This window comes from Marmota monax, unplaced genomic scaffold (assembly GCF_021218885.2).
Source record: "Marmota monax isolate L192 unplaced genomic scaffold, Marmota_monax_Labrador192_F-V1.1 WCK01_AAM20220418_F8-fsc00024, whole genome shotgun sequence".
Taxonomy (NCBI): domain Eukaryota; kingdom Metazoa; phylum Chordata; class Mammalia; order Rodentia; family Sciuridae; genus Marmota; species Marmota monax.
Window position 1 is genome coordinate 20,278,035 of NW_026695224.1, and position 16,861 is coordinate 20,294,895.

At 40.1% G+C, this 16,861-nt stretch overlaps 1 protein-coding gene across 6 annotated transcripts in view; it reads left to right on the plus strand.

Annotated features, from left to right (window-relative positions):
• Window positions 1-16,861, plus strand: part of Prmt7 (protein arginine methyltransferase 7) — a 50,527-nt gene that overhangs the window by 4,916 nt on the left and 28,750 nt on the right. For 4 of the 6 annotated variants that reach the window (XM_046434705.2, XM_046434707.2, XM_046434708.2 and 1 more), the window contains exons 3-8: window positions 2,362-2,398; window positions 5,190-5,339; window positions 9,273-9,381; window positions 14,815-14,927; window positions 15,994-16,235; window positions 16,427-16,607. In XM_046434705.2, coding sequence (XP_046290661.1) covers window positions 2,362-2,398; window positions 5,190-5,339; window positions 9,273-9,381; window positions 14,815-14,927; window positions 15,994-16,235; window positions 16,427-16,607 — 832 coding nt within the window. Of the gene's footprint in view, window positions 1-2,361; window positions 2,399-5,189; window positions 5,340-9,272; window positions 9,382-14,814; window positions 14,928-15,993; window positions 16,236-16,426; window positions 16,608-16,861 lie in introns of those variants that run through there. The other 2 variants (XM_058575854.1, XM_046434709.2) reach the window with 2 other exon arrangements.

Sequence of the window (16,861 nt, forward strand, 5' to 3'; positions counted from 1 at the left end):
TTCTCTTGAGTAAAAAAGAAAAAGAAAAATGCTTTTTTTCCCCCTTAGAAGGAAGGTTTGAAAGTATGTGGTTGTAGTTACTGAGCAATCATTAAGCAATTTCAACTTGCAAACACTGTGCTAGGACTGTGGAAACCAAGATGGAGAAAATTGGTTTTCCATCCTTAAGGAATGTGCAGTTTTATGGAAGAGACAGGTATAAAAAATTATAGCATAGCCAGGCATGGTGGTACATATCTGTAATCCCAGCTTCTCAGGAGGCTAACCCAGAAAGATAGCAAGTTCAAGACTATATTGGGCAACTTGGCAAGACCATGTCTTGAAAAAAATGAAAAGCTTGGGTTGTAGCTCACTGGTAGAGTATATCTGAATTTAATTCCCAGTATCACCAAAGTAGGTGGTGAGAGAAGGTGCTGAAAGGTCAGTGGAAATCACATTGTAAAGAGTTGGAATAAAACACAGGAAGAGGAACATGGGCTTAAGTATGGGCTTCACCACTTCTTAACTTGGCCATGCTATTTTACTTCACCAACCTGTAGTATAATACCACATGCCTTGTTAAATAATATTCATGTCACTATATAATATCTTTATCTTAGGGCTGCTTGAGATTGCATGAAATATGTGTCTGCTACAGAATAAGGGCTCAACACTGTTGCCTTACTTCTAAAACTTTGTACATTATTTTCTGAGTAATTAAAATGTTAAGTGGGAGAAAGAAGATCAGGTTGTATTTTGGAATACTTGCTGAGAGCAGTATGGGGAATGGGATGGAAAGAGGAATTCATTTGGGTGAATATTGCAGGCCCAAAGCTTAGGCAGTAGAGATGGAGAGAGAAAGAGACACCTTTGAGGGAGCTTGAGTTTGGTAACTCAGAGTTTGAGTTTGGAAGCAGTGATGGAAGGAGAGAGAAAGTTGAAGAAGCACCAAAATTTCTGATAAGAGTGACTAGGGGATGGAGCTACCTTAGCTATCCCCTAAGGTAGAGGGGATACAGGAGGAATGGGCAGTGTTGAGGAAGGGAAGGTGATGGAGATGATGTGTTTGGGTTTGGACATACAGATGGATATGCCAGTGGGTAGATAGACATGTGGGTCTGGAGACAGAGGATCTTCTGAAATTAGTGGAGTTAAAACAGGGAGGGGTTATAGTCTCTGAGAGGATGTGGAACATGAAAGGCTGAAGAAGAAATCCTGCAGTAGCTCAAGAGGCAGAAGCAGGAGGGATTGGCCAGAGTGAAAAGGGGGATAGAGTTTTAGGAAAGATGACATGCCCAACAAGGCTGCTGAGAAGTCCTTGATGATTGATGTTTAATGTTAGTGACAGCAGTGAGCTGGTGGTGGTGAGGGAAAGTGAGTAGCTGATGAGGCAAGAAAGATGATGAGTGAATATGCCTTAAAAAGTGGGCAGGGAACTCAATTTTCAAGATTGTTTAAATCTGTGTTTTCCTAGGTTGCAATTCTAATTAACCCCAAGTAAATATAATTTTCTTTACTCTCAGCTAGGTTGAATTTATTCTTTGTTAGCATAGCAAAAGACTGGAAACCACACAGTGTAGTATTATGGGAGAAAATGAAGTGCAGAATTAATTGCAGACCATAGATTTGTAAATTTCTATGGCAGAATATATGGATAAATGATTCTCCTCCCTTTAATACTTTGTAGTTGTTGAACTTTTTTTTTCTTTTTTAGTTGTTGATGTACCTTTTTTTGGGGGGGGGGCAGCTTGGGAGGCTGAGACAGGAGAATTGCAAATTCAAAGCCAGCCTCAGCAACAACAAGGTGCTAAGCAACTAAGACCCTGTCTCTAAATAAAATACAAAATAGGGCTGGGGATGTGGCTGAGTGCCTGTGAGTTCAATCCCTGGTTACCACCACCCCCACAAAAAAAATAAAAAATAAATAAAGAGAAGTGAAGATGCTAGACATGATGGATGATGGCCTTCACTTACATAGCAAATGTGTGATTTTCGTTTCCCACTTCCTCCTTCTAGCATCACCTGCCAAGGTGCACATGTATGCAAGCTTAGGTCAAGGATTAGGGATATTGAATTTAGAATTCTTCCAAAGGAGGAAATTGTATAACATATAACATGATCAGGATGCTAGTGGCTATGAGATTGTTAGGACAGGGCTAATTACCATAGCATTTTGGGGTCTAAGAAGGAACATCTGTTTCTGAGATTTTTTTCTGTAGTACCAGAGAATCACAGCTTTTAATTCTATTATAATAACTTAAAATGGATGATTTGTTTGTTTCATCTGATTGAGGAATGCATTTATATTTGTGAATGCTCTTCATGCGTTGATGTGTGTCATTATGAACAAAGGTTTCTGACCTGTCTTTTTTTGTCTTTTAGGTCATCCTATGCAGATATGCTACATGACAAAGACAGAGTAAGTGTAAAGGGAAATCATTATTTTGATATGGTGTATGAAATCTTGGAATATGAGAATGTTAAAAACTTCTGGAGATGGATGCAGTGATGCATGCCTATAATCCCAGCTGCTTGAGAGGCTGTGGCAAGTGGATCACAAGTTCAACTTGGTGAGACTGGCTCAAAATGTAAAAAGGAGCTGGGAGTATATATAGTTCAGTTGTGGAGTGCCTGCTCAGTACACACAAGGCCCTGGGTTTAGTCCCCAGTACTACAAAAGAAACAAAACTCCCCTAGGAATCATGATGTGATAATAATACTAAGAGGCAGTATTGTGTAATGGTCAGGCAATTAATCAGAAGGCTGAATCCTATCCCTGACTCTGTTTTTTTCCTTTCTTTTTTTTTTTTTTGCACTCTTTAACTTTATTAATATAAAAGTTGGGGGGCTGGGGATGTGGCTCAAGCGGTAGCATGGCATGTGTGGGGCACTGGGTTCCATCCTCAACACCACATAAAAATTAAGATGTTGTGTCCACCAAAAACTAAAAATAAATTTAAAAAAAAAAGATAAAAGTTGGACATATTTGTGTTGTACTATATGGCGTTTTGATGTGTGTATATATGTTCATATCAAGCTATGTTCATATCAAGATTTTAATATATCTTTACCTACATGCTTCTTTTGGTGGTAAGAATATTTAAAATCTACTGTTAGTAGTTTCCAAGTGTACCATTCATTAGTATTAATTGTAGTCACCATGTTGTATAATAGATTTCTAGAACTTACTCATCCTGTATAACTGAAACTTTATACCCTTTAACTATACCATTCTTTGATTCTAAGTTCCAACTTCTTTATATTTGACATATAAGTCAGATCATGAGTATTTGTCTTTCTCTGTCTGGCTTTCAACTTAACGCCCACCCTCAAACCCTGGCCCCATGCCCCCTGTCCATTCATGTTGTCACAGATGACAAGATTTCCTTCTTTTTCAAAGCTGAACGGTGGGATTACATAGTCTGCCCTGCAGAGCGGGTCCTTTTTGCTGTGGCTTCCAGGAGATTTGGCCAAAAGGCATTCCATCCCAACTTTTTAAAAAATTTTTATTTTTTTATTTTGAGACAGAGTCTCACTAAGTCGCTGAGGCTGGCTTTGAATTTGTGATCCTCCTGCCTCAGCCTCCTGAGCCATTGAGATTACAGGCATGTACCACTGCACCTGGCAGGACATAACTTCTTTCTATCTTGATGGCTCAGTGAAGTAGAAATATCTTATTTTACATCTGTATTGGTTTGGCTGAATAGGTACCCTGATCTTTCTGTTGAAAATAACAAAAATGATGGAAAAAAATATCTGTACGTCTTTTTAAATTGATAAAGTTAATAAGGAATATTAAGAGACCATTAGATTTGGGGATAAGTTTTTATGCAGCAGTAAGTAACTAGTACAAGACTGGTATCCACAGGGCAACACTCTTTGACCATAGTGCAATCAATTCAGAGATCTCAATACAAGAATATAACTTAAAAGATACTAAAAGGAATGTAGTTCAGTACTATAGCACTTGCCTGGTGCCTGTGAGGCCCTTGGTTTGATCTCTAGTAAAGCCAGGGGAAAAAGTCCATAAGAATGTAGCTAAAGTAGCTGGGCAGAGTGGCACACACCTGTAATCCAACAGCTCAGAAGGCTGAGGCAAGGGGATTGTAAATTCAAAGTTAGCCCTAGCAACTTAGTGAGACCCTATGCAACTTGTCTAAAAAAAATAAAAGTCGCTGAAGGATATGTCTCAGTGGTAAAGCACCCCTGAATTTAATATATATGTGTGTGTGTGTATATATATGTATGTGTATATATATATATATATATATATGAATGATACATACAAAAGTGTACATACATATGCATATAAATTTATGTATATAACTAAAGAGCTTGATGGGGTGATGCATGCCTGTAATCCCAGCAACTCGAGAGGCTGAAGCAGGAGGGTAGCAAAGAAATAAGAGATACAAGAGGCATATAAAGAGAAAGGAGGGTAGCAAGTACAAGGCCGGTCTCAGCAATTTAGTGAGACTCTAAAGTAACATAGTGAGACCCTGTCTCAGAAATTTAAAAAATTGCTGGGGAATGTGACTCTGTGGTTAAGCACCCCTGGGTTCCCAAAAAAGGCAGCAAGAACACAAAAAGCTTACTGCGGTAATGCTTGCAGGGAGCCCTTGCCTCACCTAGGGCTGAGAAAAAGGAGAAATTTAAGGTTTGCAGAAACTGGCTGTATAGGCTTGGGGAGCTGATGCTCTCACCTCTGAAATGGATCACAACTTGAGGGCTGCTGCTTCTCTGAGAGGGTTCTGAGGAGGCTTATTATGGAAGTTCTGGGAGAAATTGGGTCTGAAACCAACTGCTACTCATGAGAGGACCCTGACCAGAGCAGCATCCTTGTAGGAAGGAGCAAGATTCTCCCTGCTGCTACCATCTTGTCACCCTCTTATTCCCCCATTGGCTGTATCTAACACCTAGGGGGAAAAAAAAAAGCTCTTGTCCCAGCATCACTAAGCAGAGTATAGAAGAGTGAATGAGGAAGGAATATGATCACTTAATAATGAGCTGGAAGCTGATGCAGTGCTCCTGAAGTCTTAGAAGGCCCACCCAACTCAGCTGGCCACTGTTGTTCCTCCAGGGGCTGGAAAGGTCAGTGGGTCCTGATTAACATTGTTGCTGCAAACCATGATTCTCCAACTCTGCAAAGCACCTTTTTACTTATTTATAATAATTGGTGTGAAGTAACAGCTCTTTTATTTCTCTCTTAGAATATAAAATATTACCAGGGTATCCGGACTGCTGTGAGCAGGGTAAAGAACAGAGGACAGAAAGCCATAGTTCTCGACATTGGTACTGGCACAGGACTCTTGTCAATGATGGCTGTCACAGCAGGTGCTGACTTCTGCTATGCTATTGAGGTGAGCTACACTGTTTTGAGCGTGTGTCCTGTGTCTTAAATAGAAAGTGCCTTATGCCTTTGCACTTTCTCTGTTCATAAACATTTATAGAGGGCGTGTTCCATTCCTTGTGCAGAGCCAGGTTCTTAGCACTTAGAGATGAGTCAAATGTGATTCCATGACCTCATTTGCTGCTCTGAAAACAGTGGCTCTTAGTCTTTGGCTGCACATCAGATTTACTGAGGCACTTCAAAGATACTGATGACATGTACATGTGGTGGCATGCATCTGTTGTCCCAGATACTTGGGAGGCTGAGGTGGGAGGATCACTTTAACCCAGGATTTTGAGACCAGCCTGGGCAACATAGTGAGACTCCCTTCTCAAGAAAAACCTTTTGCCAGTCCTCCCCCATACCAACAGGTTTTTTTAAAAAAAATTTTTTTAAATATTGATGGACCTTTATTTTATTCATTTATTTATATGCAGTTCTGAGAGTTGAACCCAGTGCCTCATACATGCTAGGCATGTGCTGTACCACTGAGCCACAACCCCAGCCCCCACCCCCACAACAGGTTTTGATTTAATTTTTCTGGGTTATGGCCTGGTGTTGGGAAATTGGAATATGCAGCAAAGTTAAATGTTCCTATGGAGCAATCTATCATATGTTTACCAATCAGCTATTTCTTAGAACATTAAACATAATTTTCTGAAATGTAAATAATGTATATTATAGGAAATTTGATAAATATAAGTTGTTTATTAACCCACAATTAACCATTGTTAAAATTTGGGGTGTACAGGGGGGTGTAAATTTACGTATTTTTCTCTACAAAATTGGATTCAGTTATTGAGATGGAAATAATAAAGATCAAAAATAATAGTGACTTAAAATAGGTTTTTATTTTTTTTTGCTATTTCATGTAAAGTCTGGTGGTTAACAGTCCAGCATGTTCTATCCAGGCTTTTTTCAGCTCCCTGCCCTGTCATCCCTACACTGTGGCCTCTGATACTCATGTTATAGAAAGGTGGCTATTTTAGGCTAAGGAAATATTGTTTGGAGAACAGTGTTATTCAGTGTCTTGGTAAAGGACATGATAGATCAGGAAGGTAGAGTGCAACCAGTTTGTCTAGGACCTACATGCCACAGTAAAGAGTTTTAAATAAAATTTTGAGTTATTAAAAAAAATTGTTTTTTGGTATCAGGAATTAAACTCGAGGGCTCTTAATCACTAAGCCACATCCCCAGCCTTTTTTTTTTTTTTAACATTTTATTTAGATCAGGATCTCGCTAGGTGGCTTTGGGCCTTCCTAAGTTGTTGAGACTGGCTTTGAACTCACAGTCCTCCTGCCTCAGCCTCCTGAGCTGCTGGAGTTACAGGTGTACACCACCATACTTGGCCTGGTAGTGCTGAGAATTGAACCCAGGGTCTTGCACATGTTAGGCAAGCACTGTACCATGGAACTACATCCTCAGCCTCTTGAGTTAGGTGTATTTATCCTGAGATAAAGAAAATGGACTTGAGGTCTCCATGAGATCAAGTCCTGAGAGTTATAGTACATGTGTGAGAAACTATGCACTTGTCATGGAATTTCATAGAAAGGAGTAAAAACCTCTTCTGGGGGCTGGGGTCGTGGCTCAGGGGCTGGGGTTGTGGCTCAGAGGTTGAGTGCTCGTCTAGCATGCGTGAGGCACTGGGTTTGATCCTCAACACCACATAAAAATAAAATAAAGGTATTGTGTCCACCTGTAATTAAAAGCAAATAAATAAATAAATATATTTAAAAAAAAAAAAAAAACCCTCTTCTGTACTTTAAGGGACTCACAAGGGTATTTGAGCAGATACAAAGAAATCAATTTTTTAGGATGGTTGACTTGATAGCTTTAAAGTAGATTTTATTGTTTTGGGCTTTGTGTATGTGTGTGTGTGGGGGGGTGGGGATTGAACCCAGCGCCCTGCACATGCTAAGCAAGCACCCGACCACAAAAGTCCCAAAGTAGATTTTATTATCTTTAATTTGCAAATGAAGAAACTAAGACTCAAGAGAGGTTAAGGACTTAAGTCCTGCAATTAATAAACAGGAAAGCTAGACCTGAAACCAAAGGCTCTGTTCCTAATTATGTAATTCACTTCGTAGTGGTAGCTTTGATGGGAGGGAGTGTGCAAATTTGTGTGTTGTTTTCCTAGTGCAGGTACGTAGGAGGGCAGAGGTACCATTGACTGGTTAGAGGAACCCAGAGGAATATGCTTAATTGGTTGGAAAGATAATACATTTATCTATCTATTTATTTATTAATTTTTAAAGAATTTTTTTGATATTTATTTTTTAATTTTCGGTGGACACAACATCTTTTTTTTTTTTTTTTAAATGTGGTGCTGAGGATCAAACCCAGAGCCCCACGCATGCCAGGTGAGCACGCTACTGCTTGAGCCACATCCCCAGCTCAAGTTAATACATTTATATTGGATGTGTTGAGTCTGAGAGATGCTGGTCCTATGGCAGGAGCTGGTACATGAATAGACTGCCACCACGCCCTGCCCCAACGTATATATTCTTTTTTTCTCCCAATATATATATATATATTTTTTAATATTTATTTTTTATTTATAGGTGGATACAATATCTTCATTTGTATGTGGTGCTGAGGATTGAACCCAGTGCCTCACATATGCTAGGCAAGCACTCTACCTCTGAGCCACAACCCCAACCCCTCCCCCCCCCCCCGCAATGTATATATTCTTTATAAAAGAATATATAATTTCTAGCCAGGTGCAATGGCACACATCTATAATCCCAGGGACTTGGGAAGCTGAGACAGAAGGAATGCAAATTTGAGGCCAGCCTCAGCAATGTAGTGAGATTCTTCCTCAAAATAAAAAATACAAAAAAGGTCTGGGCCCCAGCACCACACACACACTCACACACACACACAAAAGGTCTGGGAATATAGTTTAGTAGTAAAACACCGTGGGTTTAACTCTAGTAAACTCCCTCTCCCCCAAATATAGAATTTCCCCCTTGATTATAGTAAAAAAATATGTGTTCGTAGTTGAAAATGTGGAAAATACAGAAAAGGATTTGGAAAGAATGAAAATCTTGTCATTGTGACCAGAGATTTTGTCATTTGTTGTATTTCCACTCTGTGTATGGCCACATATGACTTAGTATGTTTTATGTACTAATGTGGTTGGAGCTGTGACTCTAGACTAGGCAGGTTGGAAATTAAGAGTTGGAGAGGTTTATGTTTAGGGAGACTTGCTGAGTTCAGGGAAGACTTCTGGAGAGGGAAGGATTTGTGCCGCCTTGTGAAGATGGGTTTGATATGGCAGGTGGGGGTCAGGATAGGGAAGCCTTAGGCTGGCCTGTGGACAGTGGGGAGATCTGTGTGGCTAACTAAGCATTGTTCAGGGGAAGAATTGTATGGGAGCTGGGGGATGGCTGTGAAGGTTAGGTGGCCTGCATTTAGATGACCTTGAGTACCGTAAGGAAATGTAGGATGTATTCTGCCAGCAGTGGGCATCTGGAACAGTTCTGAGCATAACTGTAATTTGTCCACACTTAATCTAACATAATAACAGCCTCAGTTTCCTCTGGAAAGTGTGGCACACTTACCAGGTTTTTGAGGCAAAGTCCTTTCATCTCTATAGCATGGCAGTGACACCTATCGCCCTTCCTAAGAAGTGCAGGATCCTCTCTATTCCCGCTTTGCTGGGTATGCAGTGGAAGCTCCTAAATGCATGTTAATCCTGAATCTCATCCTTTTATGTTTACTTGCATGACACATATTTGTAGAATAAAGCATTTAAGGATTTGGAAAGAATGAAATCTTTAAGTTAGAAATCTTAAGACCAGAATATCTTGCTAACCCTGGACGGCCAGAATATCTTGCTAACCCTAGACGATAGGATGTATTTATTGCTCACTTTTCCTTGGGTTTTGGCTCTGATTTCCAGGTTTTCAAGCCTATGGCTGATGCTGCTGTGAAAATTGTGAAGAAAAATGGCTTCAGTGATAAAATTAAGGTTATGAACAAGCATTCCACTGAGGTGACTGTAGGGCCAGGTGAGATCTACATCGCCTGTGTTGAAAGTTTTATTTGTTCTTGTATGAGAGAGGAAAACATTTTTTCCAACTACCTAGAATAAATCCAGGTCCTCAGTGTAGTGGCTCTGACTTTATGCACTTTGCTTCTTTTGATGTTTATCAGTCTACTAGTTAAAACAAATCAGCTATGAAAACACCAGAGCTAATGAAGTGTAATAGCAGTCATACAAACAAAAGCTTCTTTTTCCTTTCTTTCTTTCTTTCTTTTTTTTTCAGTACTGGGGATTGAACTCAGGGCCTCACACATGTTCTATCACTAAGCTATATCTCAAGCCCTGAAAACTGCTTTTGCTTTATGCAAGTTGGAATTCTTATATGGCCAACCTCTCTAAAGTTTGGTCAGACAGAAGTAAAACTAAGATAGCAGGAAGAAGCTTATATAGTTCTGATATCATGTCTCAGCATGTAGCATGTGACATTTTCCTGTATGGTACATGCTCTTGAGGTATCCAGCGCATTTTTAATAGTCTAGGAATTTGATTCAGACTTCTAAAATTTCACATGCCATGTTTAGAGAGCACAATTGAAACATTTGCACACACAAATAAAAATTTTCTGTGGTATGTTATGGGTATCACTAATTTTTTTGAAAATGCAATATTTTAGGAGTGAAGCATCTATCTAAAGTCAGTATGTTTCTTCATTTAAAAGATTATTGGGCCAGGCACAATGGCATATGCCTGTAATCCCAGCAATTTGGCGGGCTGAGGCAGGAGGATTTTAAGTTCAAAGCCAGCCTCAGCAACTTAATGAGGCCCTAAGCAACTTAGTGAGACCCTGTCTCAAAATGTAAAATAAAAAGGGATGGGGATATGGCTCAGTGGTTAAATGCCCCTAGGTTCCACCCCTGGTACCCCCCGCCCCCCCCAAAAAAAGGGCTGAGGATGTAGTTCAGTGGTAGAGCACTTGCCTAGCATGCACAAGAGTTTGGGTTTAGTTGCCAGCACTGCAGAAATAAAAGTAACAATAATAATAATGATGATAACTGAAACGATTGTTCTTATATGAAGAATCTGAAATATATAAAAGAACAGTTTTGTCTTTTATTTTAAAACATAACAAGCATACAAATAAGTGTGGAAATCATCTATTTTTTAAAAAAGGGAAAAGAACACACAAAATTTATTATAAGCCTAAGGCATGGGAGTATTAGACTCCTGTTATCCAAATTTTAATCAACGTTATCAGTGTATGATTCACATAAAAGAATGAACTTATTTTAAGAGTATTGTTTAGTGAGTTTTGACAAATAGAAACACATTTGTAACCATCACCACAATCAAGATAATAGGATATTGACACCATGCCCAAAAGATTCCTCATGACCCTATACTTAATTCCCAAATAGCCTTGGCTCTATTATACCCATTGATGCACTTTCTTTAGGATAGGTCTATCCTTTCTAGAATTTCAAGGAAATGGAATTTTAGCAGTGTTGTCAGTGTGTACTCTTTTGTTTCTGCTTTTTTAGTTTATCCTTGTAGTTTTAACATTGTTTTATTTCTGCTGTCTCTTTCTTTTCTAAGAAAAAAATTTAATTGATTCATTTTTATTCTGGTTCTGGGTCACATTTTTTCTTTTTCATATGTTTAGTAATTTTTTTTTTTTTTTTTTTTTGGTACTGGGGTTTGAGCCCAGAGGTGCTTTACCACTGAGACAGGTGTACATCACCGTGCCTAGCTATTGTCTTCTTTAAAAATGTTGGCATGAGTTGGGTCACTTGACTCTACCCAGTAGATGCCCAGAACACTCCCCTCACATCCATCATTTGGGCCAACTAAAAATGTTTCAGACATTTATAAATGTCCCAGTATCTAAGGCAGGGCAAAAGTTTTACCTGTCAAGAACCACTGCTGGGCTGTGGATGTGGCTCAAGCAGTAGCGCGCTCGCCTGGCATGCGTGCGGCCCGGGTTCAATCCTCAGCACCATATACAAACAAAGATGTTGTGTCCGCCGAAAACTAAAAAATAAATATTAAAATTCTCTCTCTCTCTCTCTCTCTCTCTTTAAAACAAAACAAAACAAAAAAAAAACAACCACTGCTCTAAGACTACTTTGACCAGACTGTTATGGTATGAGTAGGGCCTCTGCAAGGATTCTGTAGTCTGGGGTGATCAAAATTTGAGTGTTCCTAGTCCTCTGAGGGTTATGGAAATTGTTCAGCTTTGCCTGGCTTTGCGGAATCTTACCCTGTGTTTAAGATTTAAGGAGAACCCTGTGTGGTTCAGAAGCCCTTGTTCTGTGTAACTTTTTCTCTGGCTTCCTCCCCTGGTCAGTTCTAGCTGCCTCTACTTTCTTTTTTTTTTTTCTTTTTTTTTAAATTTTAATATTTATTTATTTAATTTTAGTTATAAACGGACACAACACCTTTGTTTGTATGTGGTGCTGAGGATCGAACCCGGGCCGCACGCATGCCAGGCGAGCGCGCTACCGCTTGAGCCACATCCCCAGCCCGCCTCTACTTTCTTGAATCTAGTTTATGTATGTGTAGCTCAGTAGGACTGCTGTGCTCTGCTTTACTTCTTGGCCCTTGGACAAATATCTGGAAAGTGCCAAAAGCCAGAGCAGTAAGTAGGAGCATTCACTGATTTGTTTCTCTCTTGGGGAACAATTTGTGTTGCCTCTTTTTCACTGTCTAAAACACTTGCCCAGTTTTTTGGTTGATGATGGTGGACAAATAAGTCTGATTCCTCATACTCCATAGTGTCCCAAAGTGGGAGGTCTTTCACTTTTGAAAATTTGTCTTGACAGCACGGAGACTAGCCTACAAAGGAGGCCTTGCATGGAATGCTGTTCCTGTGACTCTGCTCCATGCCCTTGTCCAGGCTTTGTTCACAAATACTCTGGATTAGGCCAGGTCCCTTGTGTGCTTTCTTCATACTTTTCCTTTGGGCACTTATTACTGCAATAGCTAAATAATTAAGTAGTTGTCCACTTAATTTCTGTATCCCTTCACAGCTGCGACATGCGGTCATGGTCCAGGTAGATCTTACTAATAATTCCATTCCCTATCTGCACATGGCCTGGCGCATTAAGGGATTCAGAGATAATTTGTTTAGTGAGTAGATTGTTAACCTTGCTTGGTATGTAACTTCTTGTAAATGGACTTTTTTTTTGGTACTAGGGATTTAACCCATGGGATTTGTTTTTAACCCCATCTCAACAAGTTGCTTCATCTTTGACAAGTTTGGTATCTTCCTGTTTCCCTTCTCTAATCATTGCAGGATAGGTGTTTCTCCCATTCATTCCTTTCAAAATCTCTCTTCCTGGGTCCCAGGGGCATTTCCTAGTCTTGGTTCTTTTTTGTTATGTTCTTTCTGTTCTCAAATGTGTGTTCTCCAAGGTTCTGTTTGTGCCCTTTTTACAAATGGCATGTAAGTTTGTGGTTTGTTCCCCAGAGATGGATTACGTAGCAATCATGGGTAGTAGCAGTTGCTTACCCATCCATTCTGTTCACTTGGCAAAGATTTAGGAAGTGACTGGAGTAACTGCCCCACTTTACGCCTCTCTGTACCTCCCCCTCACACTAAATACCAGGTTCTCAAGAAATATTTATTAAAATTCACCAGATCATAAAGTTTTGTATTTATTTTAATGAAGCAAATTGGGACGATACATCATTTTAAGTTTTATAATTGGCTTAAAAATTATTTTGGAAGGGCTTGGTGATTGATTGGCTGTGGAATGACACAGTTTTGTATGTGTGTGTGTGTGTGTGTGGATTGAACCTAGGGCCTTGGGCATGCAAGGCAAGCACTCTACCCACTGAGCTATATCCCCAGCCTGACAGAGAGGAATAAAGAATTCAGCTAGTGTTCACTAGTTGACTATTAGTGGATGCTGTGTTGTCCTAGGCACCAGGATACAGTAGTGAATGGGTAAGGAAGGGTTCCTGCTCTTTGGGAGCTGGTAAATTATGCCATTTTTTGGGCAATGTGATTGGGCAGAAACACATCAAGGAGGAGCAGATATGTGGCAGTAGGGTGGGGTCTGTTTGGGATAGTGTATTCCAGTTGGATTTTGGCATCACAGAAAGATGGGCAAGGCCACTTGAGTGAATGGTCTTTGTGCCAGGAAAAATAAGTTTTTTCTTTACCTCTTTTACTAAATACTGCCATTAAGCATACAAGTGTACTTCAGAGGGGATGATTTTTTTATCTTTGATGTCCTAACCAATACCATGTGAGTCAGAGCTCATTCTCTTTGTTTCATGAATGAGGCAACTGATGGTCAGAATCGAGGATTCAGGACTAGAAAGCAAGATCCAGTCCAGGCCTGCAGGACTTCAGGCATAAGCTTTCTCTACTACAACCTGCTGAACCATTTTATGTTTCTCTTTTCTAGCATCATCTGTGTGACTTGTCCTCTGTGTAGGGAAGATGAGTGGGCTTTGTCAAATTGTAATTCATGAGTCATTTTAAGTGTTTACAGTTGTTTCTCCATGATGAATGGCCCCTTCTAAAGTCTATTTTGTCTCTTGGCTCATTAAAATTTATAATTTTGTAGAAGTAGCATTTCATTATAGAGGTTTAGAAAACAAGAGTTAACAACAACAACAAAAAACACCCTGTTCTAAAACAGCAGTTATTTAGGAGATTGTTGGGTGGCAAGAAACCAACTTAATTAAGAGGATTTAATGGAAGGAATCTGGGGATTCTAAATCATGAATTACAATTTTGGTGGTTGTAGTCAAGACTCCCAGTGAATAAGTCATCAGACAACCTCTCTTGCTTTGGTTTTCTTGCCCTTTTTCAACAGCCTAGAAGTATTTGAAGTACTTGTATTCAGTTTTTTCTTTCCAAATAATTTTGCTAGTAAGGATAGAAAAAATTCCACATAGTTGACTGATTTATTTTCAGTTTGGACAATTTGGAACTTCCCTCACCCCCGTTTTTTCCCCGACTTTTTGTTTGTGGTTTGAGGGATCAAAATCAGGGTCTCAAATATATTGGGCAAGTGCTCTACCTCTTCAGCTATAGCTCCAGCCTTCTCTAATTGTATTTTTTTAAAAAAATATTTATTTATTTATTTTTTTAGTTATCGGCGGACACAACATCTTTGTTTGTATGTGGTGCTGAGGACCGAAGCCTGGCCGCATGTACACCAGGCGAGCACGCTACCGCTTGAGCCACATCCTCAGCCCTCTAATTGTATTTTTATCAGATTTTCTTTTTGGGTTTTTATTTATATTATTATTATTTTTTTCAAGACTCTCCCCCAGTCTTAAACATACAGAAAAGTTGAAAGAACAATGCAGAAAGCACCCATTTTCCTTGAACCTGGATTTGTGAGGTTGCCATTTTTCCATATATATATTTTGTGTGTGTGTGTGTGTGTGTGTGTGTACTGAACCATTGGGTTCTCTGACACCATTCCCTTTTGTTTTTCAGATGGTGACATGCCATGCCGAGCCAATATCCTGGTCACAGAGCTGTTTGACACAGAACTGATTGGAGAGGGAGCACTGCCCTCCTATGAGCATGCACATAGGCATCTTGTACAGGTAGTGGGGTCAGGGCCTCCCTTGGGAGTGTTGTTTTGATTTCAGCCACTGTGCACACAGTGCTCACTACTGCATCTTGTTTATCACAGTTCTTAGTAGCTCTTCATACACCCTGAGGCACCTGTTAATGCTTGGGAGGCATAGTAGTGCTGAGGCAGAAAGACCCTGTGTAGCTGGGCCAGTGTTGCACACCTATAATCCCAGTGACTTGGGAGATTGAAGCAGGAGGGTCATAAGTTTGAGGCCCCACTGGGCAATTTAGGGAGATCTTGTCTCAAAGTAAAAATTAAAAAGGGTTGGGGCCGGGGATGTGGCTCAAAGGTAGAGCATTTGCCTGACCTGCATGAGTCCCTGAGTTCAATCTCCAGCACTGCTAAATAAATAAAGACAAATTTAAAAAGGGAGAATTGGGGATCCCAGCATAGTGCTAGAGTGCCCCTGGGTTCAATCCCCAGTACTGGAAGAAAAAAAAAAAAGAGAGAGAGATTCTATGTAATTACAAATGAGTATCCTTTTCACTGCCTGATCCCTAGTGCCTGATGTGTAGATGGATGGTTGAAGTAGGAGAACAGCTAGAGAGAAGGCTAGAGCTACATCCAGCATGTCAGGTCAGTTGAGGGTGGATGATTGTCCATTAGACTTTGAAGTGAGGAGGTTCTGGTCCTGGTGCCTGGAGAAGAGTGTGCTGAAAGGATGCTTTTGAGTCCTGGGCTAGAATCACTGCTTGGCAGTAAGACTTAAATTCTGTCTTCCAAGTAAGTCATAGGAGTTCATCAACATGGTGACAATTAAGGTTCATTTTTGAAGTATTTAATAGTACCAGATAGCTAGGAACTTAACTGATTTAAATCATTTTAGGTGTAATTTATTTTCTTTTTGAAATGTAGTTCCTTTTTTTTTTTTTTCTTTTCCTGAGGGCATAAGACTAAAAACAATGCACTATCCTGATAGTGGGAAGGTATTAGATATTACTGAATTAGCCTAATGAACAATAGTGATCAAAATTACTGTGGGTCAGATGCCTGATTTATTGTTGTTCTTTTGTTTTGTATTTACATAAACTTAGGAAAATTGTGAAGCTGTGCCCCACAGAGCAACTGTGTATGCGCAGCTAGTGGAGTCCAGAAGGATGTGGTCCTGGAACAAGCTGTTTCCTGTCCGTGTTCAGACCAGTCTTGGAGAGCAGGTCATCATTCCTCCCTCAGAACTGGAGAGATGCCCTGGTGCACCTTCTGTCTATGACATACAGCTGAACCAGGTGTCACCTACTGACTTCACTGTCCTCAGCGATGTGCTGCCTATGTTCAGGTACCAAGGAGCCTCCCTGAGTGAACAGGGCTTTGAGACAGCTGATGAAATTTGGGTCTTTGGAAGTTATTTTTGCTTGGGAAGAAAACCTAGCTGCAACCAAGTATCCTTTTTGATGAGTTCACCATAGAAGCTTAACAATGCAGTGTTGAGATTAAATTATGTTTCAATTCCTGAATATCCTTTCACAGTGTGGACTTCAGCAAACAAGTCAGTAGTTCAGCAGCCTTCTATAGCAGGCGGTTTGAACCTCTGGCATCTGGCCAAGCTCAAGTGGTTCTCTCCTGGTGGGACATTGAAATGGACCCTGAAGGGAAGATCAAGTGCACAATGGCCCCCTTTTGGGCTCATTCAGACCCAAAGGGGCTCCAGGTAAGAGGCACTAGCTGAACACATTTGCATGTAATTCAGGAAACTTGTATACTTTTGTTCATGGGAAAGTAACCCGTTGAGCCTTAGATGGTAAGAATTTAGAGACAGAAGGAATGGTCAGAGTTAAGAGTTTTTTCTTTAAAAAAAAAGCACAGGGAAAAAATAGAAAAGAAGCACAGGGGACTGAGGATGGAGTTCTGGTAGAGTGGATGCCTAGCTTGACTTGTGGCCCTGGATTCTAGCCCTAGTGCTTC